Source organism: Eutrigla gurnardus, assembly GCF_963514095.1.
Source record: "Eutrigla gurnardus genome assembly, chromosome: 18".
NCBI lineage: Eukaryota > Metazoa > Chordata > Actinopteri > Perciformes > Triglidae > Eutrigla > Eutrigla gurnardus.
Window position 1 is genome coordinate 2,776,879 of NC_139929.1, and position 24,957 is coordinate 2,801,835.

Consider the following 24,957-nt stretch of genomic DNA (forward strand, 5'->3'; position numbering starts at 1 on the left):
ACTTCACAATATCCTCATTCATTGCATGAGGACCTTATTTACAGAGCCCCCTTGGGTAAGGCAATGCCATGCTGTGATCACACACACACACACACACACACACACACACACACACACACACACACACACACACACACACACACCAGCCCACTGCGTGTAATTATCCTCGGCCCCGCTCGCCAATCTGTCACTGCCCAAACTCATTTGTAAGAGTGCATGTACAGTGATTAAAGAAACTTCTGTGCCATAGCTAAAAAAGTAAAAAGGGAGGGCTTCTATCACTCCTCCTCCTCCTCCTCCTCCTCCTCCACATTCGGGGAATTCTCCCAAGAACGAAGGCCAAGCTGCCATGTCGGAGTGAGCCATGGACGTGTACAGATCGCCAACATTGCTAATGCATCTCAAGTCATAATAATTAAAGACATCTCAGGACTTCATTAATCATGGTTTATATGGACTTTGAAGCCCTAATGAAAAACAGCCTGCCTCCATGGGTTTATTGTGTCTGTACAAATTGTGGCGATGGCGTACGCCAGGAATGCCCCCCCCTTCCCTCCTCCTCCTCCTCCTGACCGGCTGTTACAGGATGTGGTGATGGAAAAACAAAAAGATAAGATTTGAGGGGGGGGGATAAAAAGCCAGCGATGGTCACAGAGAGGTCAGAGGTCAAGGTGGTTAATGGCGTTAAATCAGACAAAAAGTGAGGTGCTGACAGCGACGGCAGTGTGAGTTTACACGTCTTCATGGTCCATGTTTTCTGTCTTTGGCTGAGGTAAAAAAAAAAGCAGGCCTGTTGGAGATCTTTCACAGATTCAGCTTTTTTCTGTCACATATCATCATCTTTTGATTTGCCTATTTGTTCCTGGGATTCTCACCGGGCTCTCCGTGCTCCCCTTCGGGGGGCAGTGAGATCACAGCCGGAGATTACCGGGGGTATTAAGCCCCTCGGTGCCAGAAGTAGAAATCACAGAGAGGTTGTCAACGCCAGACTTCTCCTTCTCTGCTTGTTTTGTCTCGGAGAAGAAGAAGAGGGGGAGGCGATGCTTCGCTCCACACGTTTCATCCCGATGACTTGTGACTGGTCCCTGGCAGCGCGAGGAAGCGGTGAGTCACAGCCAAGGAGTATGTGGGGTGGGGGGGGGGGGGGGGGGGGGGGGGCAGACCGCTTAGGACCGTAGCCCGGGACACATGCATCTTCTCCCAATAAAAGTCCCGTTTGGCAGGTTTACATCGCATTAGTCCACTGAAGCTGAGGAAATATACGGTGGAAGGGAGACGGGGGGAGCATCCATCATCCGAAATGCAAAAGGATGAAGTCATTTTATTTTCATCCCTAATGATGTGTCTGTCTGTCTGTCTGCAGGTGCAGTGATGCAACATCACCCTTTGGGTCCCAAAGGTAAGATTTACCGTCTAATTCCTCGACATTAGAACTGTATTTGCTCGACGGCTGTTTGTGAACGAGTAGCTTCGCTTACCCGAGATGTTACCGAGGAAAACGTCTGCAGTAAAACGGAGTTATGTGTGGTAACTACCTGGCAGTGATTCATTTCCTCTCCAACACAAGTTCCTCACTTAAATTTGTCATTTTATGGAGTGGCTCTGACGGAGCACAACTGACAGATGAGAGGTAAAGTGGCCCCGTGGAGTAAACAAGTCAAAACGCTCTGAGTCCGCCTGAATTAAAGGAAGAGAGGGGGGGAGGGCTGAGTTTATTTGAGAGCCAACAAGCATGGTGCACTCTGGACCCTGCGGTTTGTCAGCGTTCCTCCCAGGTGAGCTCAGACCGGGCCAGCCCCCCCACCACCACCACCCATACCCCCCATCAGCTCAGGCTATATTTTTTGCTGGTAGTCAAAACAAAATTAGCACCGCTTTTTGTTATTATTTCTAGTTAGCTCATCCGTGACTCCCGTGTCCATCATTTGTGAGGAGAGGGAATGTTTGGTCCCCACCTTTGACCTTATAAGGATTAGTGTGAGAAAGATCTGAGTGGAAGATCTCGGTGGTTCCAGAGCGGTATAAACGATATCTAAGATGCTGGTGAGCATCTATTCTGCTGGACTAGTCATTGAGCAAGAGCTTTTAATCTTTTCCAGGTCTCCTTAAACTCTACTTGCACTTTCGTTTATCTGTCAGGATCAATTTTTAAATTGTGATTAAGCCAAAAAACCTTTACTCTTTAGATTTGAAAGATTAACAATAACAGCAAAGTATTGTGAAATTGTATCGTCTTCGTCCTGAAATATTGTTGCATGTATTCTAACTAAAAGAAGGACTATAAGTTTGGGTCCAGCAGTAAAGGACCGCATTTAGAAAAAGTCCGCCTAGACAATAGCTCCACCTTGTGTTCAACATGTGTGTTACAGGTTCCACATCCAGACAGAAATATCCTGCTGAGGCAGCTGGACTATAAGTACTTGACTGTATGTTACGGGAAAAAACAGCTTTCATGCATACAATATAACGCTTATTATTGTGTCTTTGTAGGTAACAAACAAACTTAAATAAACCACATTTTCAATCCTAATATCATTTTATTATAACGCATTATTAGTGGGACCGTTTCAGTCACAGTGATATATAATATCTGAGCAAATACTTATGATAAGAATAAATATGTACATTTAGTTAAAGAAGTTCAAAACATGAATAAATAACGCTATTTCCCACTTAATTGCTTCACTAGCCATTTGTGTTAGTAAAGAAAGATGAAATATATAAGATAACTGATAGCAGCATTAGTATATATTGTGACACACAATATCAAGATGACATCTCCCTGCTTTTCTTGTACAAAAAAAAACAGTTTTTTCTCCCATAGCCAGAAACAGAAGATCAATGCTGTAGAAAGTTCCTTAATCTCCTCGTGGTCTCCGTTTCCTTCCCCAGGCCGTCCACCTCGTCGGCCTCTCGTGACTTCTCTCGGGGATGCAGGAGGACGTAGTAGATCACGAGACACAGCAGGCCAAGCACCGACCCCCCAACCATCAGACCGCTGACCGCCAGCAGAAACGTGGACGTCTGCAGCTCCGGCCTCAGCAGAGCCAGCAGCAAGGGAGCCGTGGCGTTGATGATAGCGTGGACCAGGTAGTAGAAGATCATGGCCGCTCTGGTGTCCCGCCCCTTCACGTTGAAGAAGGTGAAGGTGAGGATGACGCCGACGACGGCTCGGTACAGGATCTCCAGACGTCTGGAGGAGCAGAAGTCGGTCTGGAGGGCGTTGGTCCAGATGGTCCCCAGCAGCCAGAGGACGGCGAGCGCCACGGCGCTGTAAGGGCTCAGCAGGAGGAGGAGGCTGTAGCCGAGGATGTGGCTGGTGATGGTGCAGAGCTTGTAGAGGAGGTAGATGGCTGTGGGGAGGCCGGAGGGCATCTCCCCGACGTGGGGGAGGGATCGGCGCAGGCAGCGGCGATAGTCCACCATGGCCCAGGCGATGTTGAAGAAGGAGAACGCCATAGATAAATCTGAAAGAAATATAGAAAGGTCTTTATTGTCCACCGGGCTCACAGGACATAGGAACTGTTAGTTAAAAGCAGACACACATAGATGGAAGATGATTCATACAACAAGTTAGTTTTAGAGTTAAGGATGTGGATGGCACTTTGATAAAGGAGTTTTAAAATGTGTTTTTAGTTGCCAGAGGGACTCTGACTCTGAATCGCCTTCCAGGAGCTTCCAGGAGCTCAAACTGGCTGAAGAGAGGATCACAGCTGGATGATCCTCGCTTTCTTCTTCATCCTTTCTGTGTCAGTTGTGGCTTTTAGGGTCTGCCAACTATTTTGATTGCCATTGACACAATTCTAGAAAGCTTATTCTTGGATCTACATTTTAAAAAATCCATACCAGACAGAAAGATGAAAAGTTAAAAGTCTAGAACCTGCTGACTGATGCCTATGAGTTTCCTGTGAGCAATCCTTTAAAGATGTGTTCTGTATTTTCACAGAAGCTCACCTGGAAGTCCAAAACTGTGCCAAAATATGCCCCGCCTCTACTCACACTGCATGGTGGACATGTGCTCGTGGCCCAGCACGATGTAGAGCTGCAGGAGGAGCTGGGGAACGCTCTCCATGAACGTCTCAAACATCTTGAGCATGCTCAGATCCGTCGCCAGGCAGAACAGATCGTGGTGCACGGCTCTCCACTCCTCGTCTGTGTGGGAATCTGTCGTCACCCAGACCACTCCGAAGCCTTTCTTCAGCAGGAAGTAGTACCTGGACACAGGTTGTCAACGGCAACACAGTCATTAAATTATATTTCACTATTACAGAGGTCTTCAAACGACAGATTCATAATTCTAGAACAGATTTTAATTCTATATTGGCCTTTCTACGTCACAATTTCACAACATTTAACAAATAAGTTTAATTTTATAAATTTATATTTGCTTATTTTAGGTTGTCTTCATGTTAATTTGTATTTTTTGACATATTTTAACTTTTGAAAGACAGTTTGGGGGACCCCCCTAGGGGTAAGATCTCTGGTCTATTATATTATATTATAATATTTGGCTGCTGCAGAGACAATCATGCACATCCTTCTAATAATCTGCAGCTAAAATGTGGTTATTCCAGTTGTGCATTATTAGCATTCCACACATTTTCACCCACAACACGCCACACATTCCTTGATTACGTCACGTTATTCTGCAGATAGAATACCTGGTGAAGATGCCCAAGCCGAAGACGTGCAGGACAGAGAGTCCACCTTTTCTAATGGATGCATTTTGTTCTGCGTTTATCAGGACGTCGTCCATGTCGTCCATGTCGTCCCGGTACCAGGCGTAGCTGAAGACCTGAGTCACCAGCAGCCCGGCCAGAACAAACACCAGAGTCAGTCCGGTCCACACGTATCGACCCTCCTGAAAGTATTTCAGTGCCAGAAAGACGTCCGTCCACACGTCCACCACGTATAAGAAGAGCCCGGCGATGGTGAGTAACCATCTCAGTTTGGTGTAGTGGCAGTCTGGCTGGAGCATGTCTGCTGTACGTTGAAATGTGAAACTGACGGCTCCGTGATGAAAGCAGAAATGTGGTTGGCTCAGTCGTTGCGTCGATGTTGCGTGTTGGATCCCAGCAGCTCAGGAGCCGTTTGGGTCATTTCTGTAAAAATGTTATCACACAACACAATGAGTACCACTGAACATCCTTTTTAAATCTCCTGCAGCTTCACCACAAACCTTATGACGTTGGTGTGTAAAAGCAACGTGACTTCAGTCAGCCGGTGTGTCCCAGTCTGCTGACCTTTGATCCCTATCATAAACCTCCCTGGGCCCTGATGAACTCACACACACTTACACACATAATAGAGGAAGAATCAATGATGATTCAGAAGGAATGATGCATTTATTATGTCATAGTTTTATTACACGTTTGTTGAATCAAAGCATCTTCTGGCCTCGTTATCATTTGGAACCGTTCAATGAGATCTCACTGGTGAAGAAGGTGAGCAACAAAGAGGGGAAACAATATTCAAAACAGAACAATATCAACATTACAATCATATTCTCTTCACTTAGATTAACCCTTATGTGGAGTTCATTATCTTTTCAACCTGATACTCACTGGTGTTCAAAGAAATGAACATCAGTAGTAGTTTCATTTATATTTGTTCAAAATAAACATAGATTATTCCACTCATATCTTGATAATATATATATATATATATATATATATATATATATATATTTCAAATTACATTTCAATAAAAAGAACGATTATTACTTTGATTTATAAATGTGATCTAACAGAGGTAAATATTGACCGTATCTGATATCTATATTGGTTGTATTTGAGATAAAGTAAATATCTGTTAAGTCTTTTTTTTACACATTTCTTTTTGGCTGTATTGATTATAATAAGAGCCAATAATGCGTTGGGTCCACCAGACCCTTGATCATTGAATCTCTTGTATTTTCCTAAGTGTTTTTTTACACATAACGTATAGAAATCCCAATCAGGATGCCTTAAACACGCCGCTCTAAGTGCACAAGGATCGTAGGTTGAACTTACCAGCGTGTTCTTCCCATCGCGGTCGACGTCGTACAGTCACAGCGGCGCACCACTTCTGCATGCAGCACTTCCCTTTCCTGAGAACCCGTGAGCTCCACCTCAGCTGCAGCAATCTGAACAGATACACAGTCAAGCCACAAAAATGTCATTGCATAATAGAGCTTGTGCATGTAGGTGTGTGTGTGTGTGTGTGTGTGTGTGTGTGTGTGTGTGTGTGTGCTGTAACTTCCCCGTCACAGTCTGTCATCTTTCAGACGTGAACATGTTTTTTTGCATATTTTAAATATCAGCCCGTCAGTAATGAAATGCCCCCCCGTTTTCAAAGACAGGTGTTACTGCCGTGAACAGAAAGGATGATGTCACACAGTGGCTTCCCTGTAATCTTTGCACTTACAGTAAGTGCAGGAGTATCTTTAGCTCACACCAGGAACCCTGTAATGCAAAACACAGTCAATATTAATAAAATAGTTGTTGCATCTACATTATGTCACATGTTTCAAAGAAGGCGTAATAAATCCTTCCCCTTTTACACGTTGGACGTTTAATCGACAAGCAATAAAACAAACCTTTGCTCAGGTCGGTTTCACCGCGTCAGCATTCTGTTGTGGTTAATGTTAGCAGATAGCTGGCATTAGAGATGAGACTCTATTTAGGACTTTATTAAAGATCGGGATAAAAAAAACACTCTAAGTTGGGATAGTCGTGAATATCGAGAGAGGTGAAATATAGAGCCTTATTTGAAAAATACAGCATACAAAAATATGTTTTTAAATAAATGAATGATTGAATTATTTATTTCTACATCTTATTTAAAAAAAAAATATTTATTTATTGATGCATCTAATTCAAATCATTTTTCACACACAAAAAAAGGATGTGCATCTCATCTGTGACGCAACAAAAAAGTGTTTTTACTGCCATTTCATGAGTGTGAAGCACATTTGGATGATTATCAAAGATGCCATCGTGAATCAAGCCAGGATAACTGTGACATGACATTTATGCCTCGCTGACATGACTCAGGCATAAACCGACTTATCTACTTCCACTTGTTGTGCCGGTGTGCTGCATTTGGCATTTACCATTGTCCCGTAAATGCCACCAAAGTCTCCTCGTTTTATAGAGAACACAGATGAACATGTGGAAAGTCTAGAAGCTTTTTATTACAGTTTTACAGCAGCCATGCACGGATGAAACAAAACCTGCAGGTGCTTGTGCTGTCTTCATTTTAGTTAGTAGTATTCTGACTAGGAGTAGTGAGGACTTTCTCGCTGATAGTATCTGTTCTTTACTTGAATTTTTATTTTCTGACAAATTTGTACTTTTACTCCCTACATTTTAAAACAAATATCTGTTTGTTCTTCTCACATGCTCTTTGCTTTAGTTTAATGCATGCGAGGGGAATTATTGTTTTTTTGTTATGTTTTTTTCCTCATTAATATGACTATGAGAGTAGAAATGTCCTTTATAGGCATTTCAGTGCTTTTCCCACTTTTACTCCCTACATTTTAAAACAATTATCTGTACTTTCTACTCAAAATAGCCTCTTTGCTTTAGTTTTAATTCATTTGAGGGGAATTGTCGATTATGTTTTTTTTCATATGAGAGTATAAATGTACTTCATATTTATATTTTTATATTTACCTGAGTAAAGAAGTTGAATCAGTACTTTATAAATACTCCTACTTTATTGTAGAGAATGTGTGTAGTTTTGACACTTCTGGAAGTAAAAAGAGAACATGCATTATAATACTTTAGGCGCTGTTCCACTCCCAGCCTCTAGGGGGCGATAGAGCGCCCCAGATGTGCGTAAAACGCGTGTCGTTGGTCGGGCTCGGCGGCTCTCTCTCTCCGTGGACCCTCCCACTAGCAGAAGAGTGACACGCCATTCAATTGCTGCCTGGCCCTTCGCTTGTAGGAAGCTTTGAGCGTTCCTCGTCCAGGAGGATAATAATAATACTACTACTAATATTAATATCCGAGCGGAAACCGAGCGCGCTGCGGTAAAAGCGACAGTCGGGGTCGAATCGCGTCGACATGGGGATCCGAAAGAAGACCAACAAGAACCCGCCAGTGCTGAGCCATGAGTTTGTCATCCAGAACCATGCAGATATTGTTTCCTGTGTTGCTATGGTGTTCCTTCTCGGGCTGATGTTCGAGGTACGTCCCGTCCACATGTTGACCGGAGCGGAGGGAGCGGGGTTTGAACGGTGGCTTCCCCGGTGAATGGATGCTCTCCCCCCCCGGGCGGAGCGCACCGAACCCCGGGGTGCCGAGTGCTCCTCCGTCTTGTTTGTCCAGGAAAAGTGACATGGCTGTCTGATCTGAACCACTTCCTCTCCTCGTGCAAACTTTGCCTCTTTCTGTTTAATTCGGCTCGCTTTGCGTTGCGTTTCCACGCAGATTTACACGTTTATGTTGTATCTGTTTGTTAAAGTGACGTGTGCTTCAGAGTCCACGGTTCATCTGGCTGCTTCCCATGTTCAAATCGATAGGTTTTTTTTGTTTTAATCCACTACAGGTTTTTTTTAAAGTTGTTGAATTTGCACTTTATGGATGCAAACTTGCATTATTTTTTACATTATTTTATTTGTTTATCCATATTAATCCACGCGCTGCAGACTCACAATAATTGTGCAATGTCTCGGTTGAGTTTATACGTCGATGTGTTACGTGGCAATCACACAACGTCCGGTAGGGCTGTCATCGCAGGAAAAACCCTCCGCTTCTCTGCAACCGACACCGAAACTAAGTTGCCGGTGTCCGAAACGGTGTTTTATTTTATTTTTTATTGTCTTTAACGTAACTTGAAGACCTGCAGCGTGGACCCGCTTCACGCAGAGTGACCCCCGTCTGCTTTTACACAGAGAAAAATACGTGTTCGTTTCCAAGCGCGCGTCGTCCACATTAGTGGGGGAAACGGCGCCATTAGTACCCCTGTGGCCATCATTGGAACTGCATCCTCTTAAACACTAGTGCAGTAACAGCTGTTTCGACGTCTAATGTAGCCTGATGGTTTTAGAAGCTTGGCTACGTTGTATTTAATACAAATGTGCTTACTGTCTTAACTTATTAATATGCTCTATAATATAATATACTACTACATCAAAAGCAGTTACATAAATATACCTTTTTATAGTGTTTTTATACAGTACGTTTGCTGTCCTTATTTGACTTATATGACTTGTCACATTACTGCATCCACAGGCTCTTAATGTATTATTATGATATTATTCTTTCCTTACTCTTATGCCTATGATGCACTGCGATATGTTATTTGCACAAATATTTTTTGCACAACACTTTTGCCATTTTAAACTATACATACTTGTTTCTAATGGAGCAGCTGTACGTTTTCCTGAGGGATTAATATAAAGTATCCTGATTTAGTCATTCTAACCGTATTATTAAGCTTTCTTCACCTCCTCCAGTACGTTTACTTGGCTGGATATATTGTTTTAATTGCCCGTCACACGTTCATCCACATTCCATCCATGTAATGACACGACTATTAGTGTTGTTCTGTTTGTAACACCGAATACAGAAGGAGTCGGTAGAGCTTCATCAACCTGTTGTCAGTAATATTGTGTAACTCCTCGTAGTTTTGGCCTTGAATTGCTAAAATGCATCACTGTGTGACATTAAAACCACAGTGTATATAAATATAATGCTCCAGTCTGTGATTTTACATGTGTGTCTGCTTGCATTACTAATATTTATTTATTTATTTTTTGCATCTGTAGGTGACCTCAAAGTTTGCAGTGTTATTCATCACCGTCCAGTACAACGTCACCATCTCAACGAGCGGTAAGTCTGAAGCCATTTCACACGATGTGCTTCAACCTGCGGTGCAGTGTGTGTTTTCCTGCTGGAAGCCTCTCATTTGGATTCTGCAGCGGTCCTCGCACGGCTCGACACAAACCCATTCGAGAGCTCCCTTTTTTTTCTTTTCTTTCTTTTCTTTTCCCTTTTTTTTTTAAGAGCTAAATTTAGTCTGCCTGATTTATAAAGTTCTCTTGTGGCAAGGTTGCAGCGGGTGAATTTGGGCTAAGGTGTAATGTAGGCCTCTCCATTCAAGCCCTGCTCGTTTCAAGGTTAACAACTTCCCACTCGCCGACCTCGGGCGGCGTCGAAAGGAACGTGGAGCTGATTCATACTCGGCTGCAGCGTGGATGTTTGCAGACTTGGTGATTGTGTTCCTATCTGAGGCATTGTACCACGCACACGCTAACCGCCCGCTATCTAATTAGACAAATAACACAATCCCTAAAATCCCTCCGCATTCTTTGTTCCCTTTTCTTGTTGCCTGTGTTGACTTTAACAAGTGGTTGGAGTGATTTAATCATGTGGTTGCATAAACCATGAGCGAAGGAGCGCTCGTGCAAACTGTTTAGTTTGGAACTGTGTTCCTGCGTTCAGCCATCGTTCATCTCTCATTATTCAGTGTTTCACTGTATACACAGTATGGACCGTTTATAGGAAGACAGTTGAGGCGTGTGTGACGATGACGGTGCTGAGACGGTTCAGAGGGGTGTAACGCTGCAGAGATGAGACTCGCCAACCCCAAACACCTCACCTAACTGGCTCAGCGGTCCGCGTTAAGCATCAACAGGGAGCGTCTCACATTTTAGAACAGGTTGCAAGAAGAAGTTGAGCAGCAGTGAAGTTGTAAAACAGGAAAATCAAATCATTATAATAACTCATAACATGTCAGAATATTAATGTAATTATTTGATATCCATCTGCTTTTTTTTATTGCTCAAGTTTAAAACATTTATTTGAATTTATTTATTTTGTGATTTGTTTGGCTCCTGAAGGCCCAGAGGAAACCCCCGTCAACCACTTCCACCACGGCATCAAGGACTTGGCCACGACGTTCTTCTACATGCTGGTGGCCATCATCATGCACGCCATTATTCAGGAGTACGTGCTGGACGTAAGTGAGACGCACGTTTGAATGATGATGCATGATGCATACAAGCAGTTCTGCATTTTTAAAAATGTATTATTATTTTTGCAGAAAATCAACAGGAAGAAGCACTTCTCCAAAACCAAGCACAGCAAGTTTAATGAGTCGGGCCAGCTGAGCGCCTTCTACTTGTTCTCCTTCGGCTGGGGCGCGAGCATCCTGCTGTCTGTACGTACTCACGATGTTTTACTGACGTCTCACACCACAAAAATATCCACCAACGTAATTTAAACATTGTCCTTCTCCTTAGGAAAACCTCCTGAACAATCCGGTCTCCCTGTGGGAGGGTTACCCTCACACGCTGATGCCGTAAGTTGTAGAAATGTCGTTCTTTGTGATTTAAATGATGTAGAAAATTACTTAATCGGTTGTTTTAATTGTTTTCCGTCAGATTCCAGATGAAATTCTACTTCATTTGTCAGCTGGGCTACTGGCTCCATGCTCTCCCAGAACTCTATTTCCAAAAGACAAAGAAGGCAAGTGTGTGTGTGCATTATTTTGTAATTATTTTAGCGTGCTGCAGCGTCTCTCTGGTGCCTTCGACCGCTTCCTGTTTGACTTCCCTCGGTTGTGTTGCATTGTTCCAAAGAATCGTACTCGCCTCTGCTTTAAATATCCAAGAGCGGGCGTAAATATTTACCAATCCTCAGCCTCCCCGTCCTTTTTGTGTTGACTGTGTAGGAGGATATTCCACGGCAGCTTGTGTACATCTTCCTGTACCTGGTCCACATCGCAGGCGCCTACATCCTGAAGTAAGAGCCCACATTTTAACTGTGACTGTGTGGGAAGTTAGCGGCGTCTCTTCTCTTATCCTGAACCTCGTGTCTTCCAGTCTGAACCGCCTGGGTCTGGTCCTGCTGGTGCTGCACTACTTCATCGAGCTTCTGTTCCACGTTTCCCGCCTCGTCTACTTCAGCAACGAGAACAGACAGACGGGGTGAGTCCTCAGGTTCGGATCGTCTGTGATTGTTTTACCGGTGGAGGATCACTAATCCGCCCTCCTCCTCTTCCAGTTTCACCATATGGGCCGTTCTGTTCGTCCTCGGACGGCTGCTCACCTTGTCCCTGTCCGTCCTCACCGTGGGCTTCGGCCTCGCCACGTCCGAGAATCAAGGCTTCGATTTGGCTGCAGGGAACTTTAATCTCATTTTTGTCCGGTAAGTGTGTCTGAGAAGAGGAACGTCTTTACCTGAACTTATAAAATCTACCAGCAACACTCTTGAATACATCTTTAGTGTGTTTTTTTGTTAATTTCCTTTATATGTTCTAAATCTAATGGAGTACATCAGTCAACACTAGCTTAAAATAAATGAACAGGAGCTCGACTCAAAAGAGAGAGGAAAAGAGTCATTCACCAACAGCAGCTTCAATAAATGAGATCATACGTCACTATCGCTTTCTTTATACACACGCGTGTCTAAGTCTGAGTTACCTTAAACTATGCTGAAGTTGTATATTCCTAAAACCTTACATAACGGACTCCAAAATCTGATGTCGACTGCAGACCGCTGATGAAGAATTACATCCTCTCTTTTGATATTGCATCACTGTGTCTTTTTATGAACCTTTTTGATTTACCCACTCTCCATTAGGATAACTGTCCTGGCTGCCATCTGCCTCACTCAGGCCTTCATGATGTGGAAATTTATCAACTTCCAGCTGCGCCGGTGGAGAGAGCATGCCCAGGCTCAGAGCCTGAAAAAGAAACAGGTTCCTTCCAAGACCAAATCGAAGAAAGACAAAGGTGAGCGGCATTAATATAGTGTTCTCCTGCCAGTTTGCATGATATTATACACACAATAAAACCATTTTTTATGTGTCTGTTCTTCTTTTAGCCAACGGAGTAAATGGAGTGAGCTCCCACTCGGCCGATTCACCCAGAGCGAGGAAAGAGAAGTCGTCGTAAATGCATTTCCCCCCCCCCCCCCCATTCTCAAACCACCACCTTACCCCCGTGCTTCCGTGGCCGTGTCCAACCAACTGCCCCCCCTCCCCCCCCCCCTGCACAGGACCGACCTCCCAGCTGGACTCCCAAGGACCAGAATGCATTCAGCTTTGCTTGTCGCCAGTCGTCCAGCACGCTTTGATTCAACGATCATCGCTCTGCTGTGCCATTTTTCGTATGAAAAAAAAACACAAATTCCCAAATAAACATTGAAAAAAAAAATAGAAAAAAAAACCTTATTTAAGAAGTGCCTATTGATACAGATTGTTTTGTACAGGGTGTGTAATTTAAACAATTCAGGAATGATGACTTCAGTGTTTAATGTTTCTCCCGAGTCAAAGTCAAAGTGCTTTTTTTTTTTCCTAAATGGTGTGAAATCCAGCTTCTGATTAATTTCCCCCTTTTTTTTTCTTTTCTCTTGTATTTATAAGCTAGCAGCTCTTCTTCTTTGCCACTGCCTCCATCTTCTGAGGGATATTCAGAATTTTCCTTTATGACATCTCTTTATCAGTGACGATTGAACACACGCTTGTTTATTATTCTCACAGCGAGACACCGAACGATGAAACGTTCTTCAGTATCCACTCACGGATTAGAATGAAGAATCTATTAAAAACCACAGACATCATCTTTTTTTTGTTGTTTACTGTTCGTAGATACACAGTTCAGTGTTGTCAGCGAAGATGTAGTGACCTGATGTAGCATTTCATTATCGGAGTTCAGAGCAGCTTTGTAATCTGGGGGGAAAACACAGAATCTATGGCCGTTCTGCCTGCAACACTGTCAACGAATGAACACACTTTTGTGTTTTTAAGTGACATCAGGAAACTTTATAAGAGATGAAAAAGGAAAATGTCCCTTTATTGAGTTTGATTGAATCACTGTCTTGTATGGTCCCTAATCGTTTGCTGCTTAAGTGGAATGGGTTTACTGCATTTGTTTGGCCTTGCATAGTATTGCTCACCTTTGTTAAAGACTGGGAATGAGAAAACCATATATTGTTTGGCTGTTCCCCCCTCCCCCCTCCCCTTACCTCCCCACTACAGACATGTGCCAAATGAGCCCGTTGACTGTTGATACATGCCTTTCACTTCCATGCCATGAAGTGTGTTTCCAAAGGAATCGAGCGCAGTCAGCCGAGATAACGCCGGTTTGTTCTAAAGAATAAACCCATTAACTCTAATTTTAGGTACACAGAAGGTTGTGTTTGCCGACGGCAGTATATCAGCAGCGTATGTGGTTTTCTCAGCTTGTTCCGATCTATCTTACAAAGGAATAAAAAATGTTTTATTGAAAAAAAAAAGAGTTATTATTTCCTTTAATTCATGTAAGCTGTTATCACGAATGTGCCTCAAGTGGGCTTTTCCATCTGTACTGCTTATGACACCCTCTATGTGTCGACTCTTGATTTAAACTACCACAAAACATTTTAATGGGAGACAAAAAGAGGAATCTCATGAGGAGACAATCAGAAATGCAGTGGACGTCATGTGCACAGAATAACAATAATACATTTTATTTGTATAGTGCTTTTAAAGGTTCTCAAAGACACTTTACATAGAAATAAATAAAATAAAACAAGCATTTGCTGTACACATTTTAGTACTCACTCATTTCAGTGTACATGATGGTGTAAATCTGCACACAAATATTTGTTTTCATACTATTTAGAGGACTGACAACTCAAACGGTGTCGTGTGGTACGTGTCTGCTGAGGTGTCCTTACTCTGCTGCTGTTTCACCCACCGGCCACTAGATGGCGGTGCTGCGCGCGTTTTTAAGTGAGGGGAAAACGCCTGCTCGCCGGACAGTTTGACCACACTGTGAAAATCAAGGTAGCTAAAGTAGGACACGGTTATTTGTATTAATACCAAGGCTCGTTTGTGTTGAATACACTGTTTTACCCTTTTAATACAAATAGCAAAATGACACGCAAATAAATATATATATATTTTTTTATTCTATCATCACTGTGTAGTTACTGCAATGTGACAAGTGTAATAGCAAGTAGCCTATTTTATAATGAACTTGTAGAGATTTGTGGTTAAAGGAAACTGCCTTTCTATTCTATTTTTTTCCCACATGTCATTATTTAGGTGTGAATATGTTATATGTATTTTTTTGTAATATTGGAAGAGTTAGGATGGGAGTCATAGTTTGCCCACCTTTTTTATTATTTATTTTTATTTTATTATTTTTTGCGGCACAGTACACACACATCATTATATAGGTCTGAATATTTATATTTATTTATTTATTTTTCCTATATTGGCAGAGTTTGGATGGGAGTCATAGTTTGCCCACCTTTTTTTATATATATAAAAATCACCTTGTCGGATTAAACGCAGAGAGAAGGCGGACGAACCCCGGCGGTACTGAGTCGAAGCGGAGCCCCGTGATGTGGTTTCTTCTAGTGTGCGCGCGCGTGTGTGTGCGCGCGTGTATGGGGGGAGGATAGCAAGCTACCAGCCAGATAAACACTCCGCGTCGGGCTCTCTCTCTCTCTCTCTGACTACACACACACACACAGAGCAGCAGGAGAAACATGGCGGCGCGGCTAGCCAGCAGAAATGTTGTTCCACCACCGCGAAGGTCAGAGCGGCGTCTGACGAACGGGATTTAAAAAGCAGCGAGGACGCGGCCGAAAAGTATTAAAAAACCGTAAGTAGCCACGCGTGTCTGCGCTTCCCCTCCCCCCGTCTTCTTCCCCTCTCCTCGGTGTGTTTCATGTTGTTGGTGTGGTGGAGGTGGAGGTGGTGGTGGTGGTGGAGGGGGGGGAGGGAAAAAATCCACCAACCCGACGAGGTTGCTTCAATCTCGGCTTGTGTGTCGTCTGGCACGGGCTCCTCTCGCTCTCGCTCCGTTAGCATGTTAGCTTAGCGTTAGCTCCTTGGCTAAAGCCTCTCTGTGTCAACAGTGTTTTTTTTTCCCTGCAGCGAACTCGGCTAACATTTACAATTGTCAACCCCCTCCTCCTCTGTTTTTTATTATTTTTTAGTGGTGAAATACGTCTACATTTTTTTTTTAAATTTAAAGTAAGAAAACGTAGGTTAGCATAATACTTTTCATATGTCATTGTTGTGTTTTTTTTGTGCTGAGTGAGCGTGTGACCAGGACGAAGTTCGCCAGGAACAGCACAGGAGGGGGGGGGGGCGTTAGCATGCTAGCTTAGTTTTAGCTTGCAGGCTAGCAGTCTGGCTGTTTTTTTTGTAACTTTAGCAGCATGTTGTTGGCTGTTAACGTGGTTGTGTTGTGGTGTTAGCCATCTGGTAAGTTACCAAAAAAATCTCTGCATTTGTCTTTTCGCTGAACTGTGTGTGTGTGTGTGTGTGTGTGTGTGTGTGTGTGTGTATATGTATATTACATATATACTCGCATTAAACCAGTTAGGTTTTAAATATGTGACTAAAACTGTGCAGAAAGTTGTCGACTGCTTGGAGGATTGCTTTGCAAATAATAAAACACACATTATTATGTTTTAATAGAGATGTAGATGGGAGGATGCTGGAGATGCTGTTGGAAATGCAAGGCACCCATTTAGTATAGTATTTCGTTTAGGAGTTTTGACTTGTGTTGGCTGTTTTGAGGGTGCACTGTATTGTTTTATGTATTTTGTACTGCTCTTTGCTGGACTGATTCAGGACGATACAGGCAGCTTGTGCCATGTCAGTGGTTGTGTCAACGCTGCTGCTGCTGCTGCTGCTGCTGCTGCTGCTGCTCTCTGTAATGCTGCAGGAACGCATCTGGTGGAACCAGTTGAGCGGTTTTCTTGTTGCATCACTCTGCCCACCTGATGGTGCACAGCAGGAGTCTGGTGTCACCTTAGACCTGGTAGACGTCTGGGGTGACTCGGTGCACATGTGATGTGGGTTTTGCACTTATGTTCTTACCTATAGCTGTTGGATTCACTTTTGCTTTACTCGGATGAGGACCTGACAGTTGTTTCTATTTTTTCGCTCTTACTTCATCGGCGATGATATGTTTCTTTCAACAAATGCAGTTATTGTAAGTTGCTGTGCTAAACGCCCTAAATGTAAATGCTTTCAGACGGGAGTCAAGTGCAAAGTGAAACTCCCAGGGAGTTAAAAAAAAGGAGGTGTGTGTGTGTGGTGCATGTTCTAGATTTCCATTTCTGTAGAGCGTGATGTGATGAGGACGCGGTGCATGCATGTATAACGCCCGTGACAACCCCTCTCCTAGTTGCAAAGAATGCAGTCCTGCAACAGGCGAAGGCATCCGTACTTTACCGGTAACATTTTTAAGTTTCCCGTCATATTTTGTTTTTATTTTACTTTTACTGGTGCACGACTGTGTTTGGATGATGGCAGTGGAGGAATTCATGTGTGTGTGTGTGTGTGAGTAATGTGGATGTTTATACAAGGATAACCGACTGGATGTTTTTTCTCACACTGACTTGGCACGGTTGATGGTAGTATGGGTTGGTACCCAGAAGTACTGCCTCTCTGAACACATCGTAAACTGCAGCCATAGCAACAGGTGTGTGACAGTAAATGCCCAGCGTTGTCACATCACATGTTTTTTTCTTTTTCTTTTTTGGAAACGATCTCTCCACATCCACGTCTTTCTCTGTCGCTGGCTCGTTGTTTCCGCTCACTCAGCCCTGTAATTCCCTTCACACACACTAAAACCATCACCATATTGTTGTTTCACTATTTTTTAATAGTTTTTTTTTTACAATTCAGTAAAACAACTCAGTGTTTTCTCGTCTCCCTCCAGCTCCCGTCTTGTAATCACTGACTTTTGCCCTGCGATAGGCTCGCCTTGTTGCGTCACCTGCGTGATACTGTGATCATTTGACCCTTGTGCCGCAGCGTACGCTGCCAGTTCCTCGACCGTTGACTGTCACACACAAAATATGATGGTCTGCTAATGAATTTGTGCACTTCAGCCCCTTTTTAATGTAGAATTCAAGTACGTTACTTTGTATTTATGGCAGTGCTTTGTGATTTAAGCAGACTTTTCATGCGTGTTATGACACAATCTTGACACTAAACGTTGTGTTTTGTTATAGCTTGTCGTGAGCCCTGTGATAGGGCCTTCATGGGATGTATTGTAATTGAATTTCGGGGGGGAGTCTTGAATGAGAATTATAATTGGGGTCTGAAACTTAATGCTTTTTAAATTTTGTGTGCAAACAGTCGTCCTCATCTAGCTGCACTGCATGTGTCAGTTGTATCTGGAGATAATCTACAGAATCTGGTCTGTAAAATAACACCTAAATGACTTCAGGACCCCAGGTTAATTTGTCCCGTCGTTTTTTTAGGACATTAACTTTTTCTTAACAGCAGTTTAATACAAATTAACATATATCCCGGCGTTAGAACAGTGCCACCCCTTGTGTTTAATTTTTACCTGCCGCTGATGAGGTCGTTTTCTGTGCGTATTGTCTGCCTGTCCCCAGGATTACCACAAAACTACTTTCTCAATGTTCATGACACGGTGTGGAAGGGTGTAGCGTTGGCTGAGGAACGGCCCTTTAAAGATTTAGTTTCACTTTTGTTAACATCGTGACGTAAAATCCACATTTCTGCATGGCGTGTAGTGATAACGTGCAGTCGTGAGGATCCGTTGGGATCACCAGCTGACTTTCATGTCACGTGTCATTCACATTTATTTGAATTGCAGTTTTTTACCTCATTTTACTTTCTGGCTACTTTTAGAGAGAAAGTATAAATGGCGCTTGGTTGGATCTTCTCCGTGATCGATGGGAAATACCTCGTGATTTCACCGTCGTATCGGTGTGGGAGCGTCTTCTAGGTCAACTGCTCCTCCTCGGCCTCAGTGTTCAGGACTGATTTGATTGGTCAGGACAAGGAGGTTACGACAAGGTGACACGCTCCGTGCAGAGACCCCCTGTGTACTGGCGGTATAGCGGTTACAGACTCAAACCCGCGGTGCACCTCCTGTTATGCCGGCGATGCAGCTCCATTACTGTCCTCTCTCAAATGTGCGTATTCCAATCAAGGACCGAATGTTAGAAACCGTTTGCTTTTGCTTTTTAGAGTAAATAAAACACCGGCCGGACCAGTTAAAGAACTCTTTTTCTTTCTCCTTAACCTTAAATGATTCCGACCAAACTGGGAAAAATAGACTTTGGCTCCGTGATAAGACGGGTTAAACACACACACACACACACACACGGCGAACGGTCAAGTTGAGATGTAACAGAGCAGACGATGTCGTGTTATCTGTCCATCACATGCCGTGTATATATAAGCGCCACAGTGTATCCCCCCCCCACCACCGTATCTGTTTGCCTTGTCTCACTGGGCATCTCACCCGGCTGTCTCTGCATTTGTGTTGTCATGGAAACAGCAGTGTGACAGGTCCTGGGTGGGCGTGAGGGATGAGCTGTGGGGAAATGGCCAGGTTTTTTTTTTTTACAGCGTCAGGCGAGAGGAGGAGGGGGGGGGGGCGAGAGGAGAGACGTCAAAAGCGAGGCGGGTTGATGGAAAGCTGCGAAGGTTTTCGCCGTGGAAGGAGACGGAGTATTTACTCTTCCTCTACTTTCCACGGCGTGTTGTGTTGTTCAGCTGACCTCAAACCAGCCTTCCCCTCTCTATGTGTGCTAAGAGTCAGTCCCGTCTTCATAACAGCAGCATGTGTGCGCTCTTTTTATTGGGTTTTCAGAGTACAGTGCTTTTCATTGAAGAGCCGATGATTTCATAACGGAGAGAAATGCCGTCGGATAAATCACCTCGTGTGACGGGATCAAAGGGAGGGATTCCTGTGACGGCACAGTTGTTTTTCCTATTTTCTGATGATGCCAAAACTTTCACTCTGGGTCAACGTGCACCTTTTTATTTAAGCTCCACGTTGGCGACCAATGCACCGCTCCCTGAGTCGTCATGTGATCATCTTCAAGGTGGGATCCATCGCTCTGCAGTCCCGTTTGTGTCCTCATGATTTATCATTTTGATGTTTTTTTTTATAAACCTGAGCTCGGTAACGCATCATGTGGAGCCCTCCACCGAGTCTCCGAGGATCTTGAGGCTCACAGGCAATCCGATGATTTTCGACGGCCCCCGTGCTCCTCCACTTATGTAGGTCAGCTACAGCAAAGTGCATATTGATCTCCCGAGCTAAATGATATTGTGGTATGTGTGTCTCCTGCTCGTCGCTAAAAGAAGGTGCCCTCAGCCGGTTCGCCTCGGGGAGACAGAGGAGACGGCAGAGGTCACATGACCGCGTGACAATGCTTCTGCAGCTGTTTTATGTTTTCCCCCCACTTGTGTTGTTTAGCTTTACAATAAGGTAGCTCTTATAACTGTAGCTAAATCAGTGCCTCCAATTTTTTTATTTATTGAGATGAGGTGCGACTGATCTCATTGTGGTTATAAAATAATAAAAAAAAGGACTTATTTAAACATCAATGTTATCAGGAAGAGGAATAAAAATAAAGGTAGATCATATAAATGCAAGACGGCATCTTCTTTATTTGATTTGATCTTTATTTTCCTCGAATACAAAGAAGAATATTTACATGACATAAAATCCATCATACAAGTATGAAAAAGACAAAAAAATAAGAAATAAAATGGCTTGCCCCTTCTTTACATATCACGTTTAATCCACATATAGCTCATATATCAGAGGGAGTTGTGATCCCGCTCTGCCTCAGTGTGTTTTTGCAGTGATTGGGTGCTAGCATGTGGCTGGCACCCTTCCCGCTGCCCAGGCTGGCATCCTTGACACCCAAAGGAGAGGGAGCACTGATTGAGCAAGCTGCCTGCAGGAGTCGGGGCGGGTGGTGACGAAAAAAAAGTCTGGGATCCCATCTTACCCTGGGAAAGGAGGTACCATGCTACGGTAGCATGAGCAGCAGCATTTCTCACTCGCACGTCATAAAGCCAGAGGAATGTGGGGATTCAGTTTCAGGCTTTTTTCATTTCTCTACACATTGTGAGGGTCAAACTCTGACCAGCATGATTTCTCTTCCCCCCTCCTCCTCCCTTATTCTCTCCCGCTCGCTGCTGACTCAGCACTGTTCCCCTCAGTGACCTATAATATGGTTTTCACTTTTTTATCTTTACTGTTTCCAGCGAGGTTGGGAATCTCCTTAGCCGACCCGCGTTCTCCACCCGCATTCAGTCCACGTACACCACATCGGGTTAATATTATGGCTATATTTAACGCAACCCCCCCAAACCATCAGCCCAAGTACTTGTTTTCCTTTTTATTAATCACCGGCAGCATAAAATGTTGCGCGGGTTCACGAGCCTCATATCACGCCCCGTTAACTCCCACAATTAACCGCAAACGGCGAGTGAAACGACCGGCGTGAACAGGTGAACACGCAGCGCATGTTAATCAGCTCCAACATACCTCATGGACATCCGACAGGTTATCATTTTATTCTTTTTTTAACAAGTAATCTATAAATTGGTGTCTCAGTGTGATATCGTAAAACTTCCTCCGCCTGAAAGATATATATATTAATAATTTCACGTAATTTGTAGATGTTTTTATATCATACATGACTACGCTTTAATAACAAATTATAATTGAGAGGTAGTGATTAGAGATCGACACCAGATAATTATTGTATGTTTTATTTTTATAGATTATGTTTTATAGTAGAGACTGGAGACTAAACAGACTCGCTAATATAATAAATGCAATGTTGGGATTTAGTTTTCATGGGGTCTGTTGATGATAATTAGATAAAATGCTGGTCTTGTTTTAATGTGGCGTAGAGGGGGAAGGAAGCAATTTCTCCACCTTCCCCAAGCAATCAGCCTGCACTCTATATGTTCTAGAAATGATGAGCTCAGCCGCCAAAGTAAAAGGCCAACTCCTTTTTAATCACGTAGGTAATGATGTCGACTCCGTCGGCCGTCTAAAGGCCATTTTTGTCTTTGCTAACGCTGTCGGAATGAATTCCTGATGAAGTTCAGAAAGACAAATATATAACGGCTTATTTTTTTGTGTAAGTGATGTTTCTTTTATATATTGCATGATCTGAAATTCTGCACAGTGTAATTTTAACAGCCAAATTACATATATTTGTCCCGCATGGAGTCTGCGCATGTTTGTTTGCACGTCAAAACGCTTCCATTCATGCTTTTTACTCCAGAGATTTGTGGTTTTTGGCACCTGATGTGGGCCGTCAAAACAAAACCGCCTCCCATCTCATCTGGCAGTGGAGTGCATAAAAAAACAACCCATGAAGGCAGTCACTGGAGAGAGGCGATTACACCGGAGGGGCAGAGTCACACAGAAGACGCTGACGGACTCTAGCTTCATTTAAAACTCGGGGGGTGAATTATTTGTAGTATCGGTACAGTAATAACGCTAGCTTTCTAAAGAACCTCGAGTGTAACGGTACATTTTCGTATCAGTATTGGAAATTACATTTCTTATTCTTCCAGCCGCCGGAATCTGAATTTTTGTGTTTTTTGCTTAAAGAAAAAACATCACATACACAATCTTTGAGAATAGACCAAGCACTCAGACACAGTAGTTAAAATTGGTTTGTGATGAAGAAGAACCTCACTCTGATTGGTCAAGGCTAACTTTTACATGACGGCACAAAAAGCTGCGTCGTTTAATAATAATAAGTGTGCAAGTTGAATGGGAAATCTTTTAGCTACAGTGTCAAACTCAACCGTTTGAGTTGCATATCTTTTCTGCGTTCTTGCATCTCTATCATCAGTCACATGGCGAGCAGGATGCCCGGTCATTGGTAGACCAGACCTGCTTGTGATACTGATATATAAGTATACAGTGATTTTTTTCACAGAGAACACAATCTTGGCGACTGACTCGCCTCCGCTAAGTAAAAGGTTAAAAGCCGCCATCGTACGGCGTGTTTTCGCCCGGGGGGGCGGACTGTGACGGCGAGACGGCAGAGAAGGCTGCTTCTCTTTGCTCTTTGCTCTGTCTAGTCCAATTACATGTCCCGATGTCAGAGCGGCGCTCTTAATCAGGTAATGCCGGGTTTTAAAAGTCCTCGCCACCGAAACGTGCTCCACAGATTATTACCCGTCTAGCACGTTGGTGCAAACGAAGCAGAATTTACTTCCTGTCTTTACCTTTTTAATTTAGATCCGATCTCGTGTTAAGTTGTTGTGCAGCTTACAGAGTCCCTGTATGTGCATTTTGTTGCTGCGAGTCGAGCGTTGGCCTGTCACATTGTCTCAGTCGTTAGCCGATAAAGTGACATAGTTGTGTCAGCTGATCCCCCCCCCCCCCTTCCCTCCCGCGCTAACATGGCACCTCCTTATCCCGAGTCTGCTTCCACTGTATAGCCTCGGGCCTCCGCGGGGAACTAATTCCTTACAAACTGTGACAGGAAGTAAAAGATGGTGGACACACACACACACACACAACACGGGTGCGTGGATATGCATTTGAAATGCGGACGAGTCACAAGATGAAGCTCCAAATCTTAAAAGCGTGCCGTGTACACAGAAATAGTTTTTCCTTTTATGCCCACACCACCATCTCACTCTGCATCTCCTGCGTTTTAACGGGCTTAACACACACATCTGCTTTCTCTTGCCATTAGGACTCACTTTTTTTCATTTAACACAACTTGTCAGTCTCATTATGGTGTGTACACATGTGTGTTTACCGTCCCTGAGGTCTCAAGCTGAAGGAGCCGGCTATTACTTGAGCAACAGATGCGAGGGCACCTGGCACCGGGATCGGATCGGCATCCGAGCAGCCCGTTGTTGACATCTGCTTCCTAATCCAGTGCCAAAGTGTAATTAATAAGTGTTTTATGTGCGGATATGTCGGTGTCGGGGGGGAATTTTCAGTCTTATTTGCAGCCCCACTCATTAACGGGGAAATAGACATTTAAATTTACAGAATTGCGTCAAATTCAAGGTTTATTATTAGATATTTGTGAGTTGGCTTTGTGAGTTCATGTGTTTTTATTATGGGTTCAAAAGCAGAACATGTCAGGGATAGAACGGCATCGATTTTGATGTACTGTTGAGCTATTAATGAGTGCAGATGGATCCATATCTAAATATTGTTTTGGATAAGTGTTTGCATAGCTGCATTGGCAAAAGTATTGAGTTTATTTTATGCCGTTATTGATTGATTTGTAATTGTAATTTAGCATGCATCAAAGTTACTGTGGAACAAAGTCTGAATATTGACCATGCACTTAAAAAAGAAGAAAAATCAGTTTGCAAAAGAATCTTGCACACGACGTTCAAACTTCTGTTTTTATAGCAATGATGATGGTTTCACTTTCAGGTTAGAAGAGAGTGTTAAAGGGCTGGGAGGACAGACAGACAGACAGACAGACAGACAGACAGACAGGCCATTGTTGTGCATTTACAGCTGCACAGTTAGACGTTTCCCCAGAGAAACCCAGTACAACCACATTCCTGTTATTGTGTTAGCGGGTCTGAAGAACCTGGTTCTGGTTCACGGGCATCCCATCACGTAACCAGGCAGCTTTTTTTAGATCCTCAGAGCCCCGGGTCTGAAAACCTGCCACTTACAAAACAATGCCTCTTAACCTGTAAGCTGTCACATGTTTACGTTGGCAAATCCTTTTCTTTTTTTTTTTGTTTTGTGTTTTGTTTTGTTTGGCAGAATAATCTGATTATGTGAGTTAACTGCACTTTCACAGCTGCTCCCAGACAAAAAACAAAAAAAATCAATTATTCAATTATTTGAGCAAACCGTAGTTGAACTAGAGCTAAGAAAAGGGGGGGGGGGGGGAGCCAGGTGTTTTCATTAGGATCGACTTCGGCCTTGATTCTTATTGAATTGAAGGCCATTAGTGGGCCATTCAAAAGGCACCGGGCTCCATTGGTGTTTAGCCCTTTGGTGACCTGCCCCCCCCTTATGGTCAACTCCTAGCACATGAACTATCTACCCTTTTTGTCCTATCTGAACCTGATTAGCCGGATCATTAGCATTGTTAGCTCGGCCGGGGTGACAAAGCCCCATCGCTGGCCCCCGAGAGAAGGAAGGGATTACAAGTTCTCCCAAGGTTTTTTTTTTTTTTTTTTTGCTTTAGGCAACGTCTCCGCTCACCTTCCCGT

The 24,957-nt window shown here is 43.6% G+C and overlaps 3 protein-coding genes across 7 annotated transcripts in view; 2 read left to right on the top strand and 1 right to left on the bottom strand.

The window, feature by feature from the left end:
• Positions 1-2,528: 2,528 nt before the first annotated feature.
• On the bottom strand, positions 2,529-6,043 carry xkr9 (XK, Kell blood group complex subunit-related family, member 9). Of its 3 annotated transcripts, none has more exons than XM_084033877.1 (4): positions 6,012-6,043; positions 4,662-5,102; positions 4,000-4,214; positions 2,529-3,467 (listed from the first exon to the last, which is right to left on the bottom strand). In XM_084033877.1, the coding sequence occupies exons 2-4, from the start codon at positions 4,976-4,978 to the stop codon at positions 2,839-2,841; spliced, it is 1,161 nt and encodes a 386-aa protein (XP_083890003.1). In that variant the 5' UTR covers positions 4,979-5,102; positions 6,012-6,043; the 3' UTR covers positions 2,529-2,838. The 3 variants fall into 3 exon arrangements, with proteins under 3 accessions (XP_083890003.1, XP_083890004.1, XP_083890005.1); XM_084033878.1 differs by lacking the exon at positions 6,012-6,043 and adding an exon at positions 5,180-5,315; XM_084033879.1 differs by lacking the exon at positions 6,012-6,043 and having other exon boundaries at positions 4,662-5,133.
• tram1 (translocation associated membrane protein 1) lies at positions 4,862-13,160 on the top strand. 2 transcript variants are annotated; one of them, XM_084033883.1, is made up of 11 exons: positions 4,862-4,931; positions 9,755-9,818; positions 10,829-10,947; positions 11,032-11,148; positions 11,231-11,289; positions 11,372-11,456; positions 11,662-11,732; positions 11,813-11,917; positions 11,994-12,137; positions 12,573-12,724; positions 12,816-13,160. In XM_084033883.1, exons 1-11 carry the CDS (start codon positions 4,929-4,931, stop codon positions 12,884-12,886), a joined length of 990 nt encoding a protein of 329 aa, XP_083890009.1. In that variant the 5' UTR covers positions 4,862-4,928; the 3' UTR covers positions 12,887-13,160. The 2 variants fall into 2 exon arrangements, with proteins under 2 accessions (XP_083890009.1, XP_083890008.1); XM_084033882.1 differs by lacking the exon at positions 4,862-4,931 and adding an exon at positions 7,892-8,171.
• Positions 13,161-15,430: 2,270 nt separating this feature from the next.
• The window catches only part of ncoa2 (nuclear receptor coactivator 2), a 51,069-nt gene continuing 41,542 nt past the window's right edge, over positions 15,431-24,957 (top strand). For both annotated transcript variants that reach the window (XM_084033839.1, XM_084033840.1), the window contains exon 1: positions 15,431-15,586. The gene's annotated coding sequence lies outside the window, so the exon portion shown is untranslated. The remainder of the gene's footprint in view (positions 15,587-24,957) is intronic.

What these genes read in the sequence shown, in the direction of transcription:
- xkr9 (XM_084033877.1), bottom strand. Translation starts at nt 4,978, where the DNA reads ATGCTCCAGCCAGACTGCCACTACACCAAACTGAGATGGTTACTCACC. An exon ending in GGCTTGGGCATCTTCACCAG is followed by an intron (nt 4,215 to 4,661) that starts GTATTCTATCTG and finishes ACCTGTGTCCAG; the next exon opens with GTACTACTTCCTGCTGAAGA. An exon ending in GCACATGTCCACCATGCAGT is followed by an intron (nt 3,468 to 3,999) that starts GTGAGTAGAGGC and finishes TATTTCTTTCAG; the next exon opens with ATTTATCTATGGCGTTCTCC.
- tram1 (XM_084033882.1), top strand. Translation starts at nt 8,049, where the DNA reads ATGGGGATCCGAAAGAAGACCAACAAGAACCCGCCAGTGCTGAGCCAT. An exon ending in TTCAGGAGTACGTGCTGGAC is followed by an intron (nt 10,948 to 11,031) that starts GTAAGTGAGACG and finishes TTATTTTTGCAG; the next exon opens with AAAATCAACAGGAAGAAGCA. An exon ending in TTTAATCTCATTTTTGTCCG is followed by an intron (nt 12,138 to 12,572) that starts GTAAGTGTGTCT and finishes ACTCTCCATTAG; the next exon opens with GATAACTGTCCTGGCTGCCA.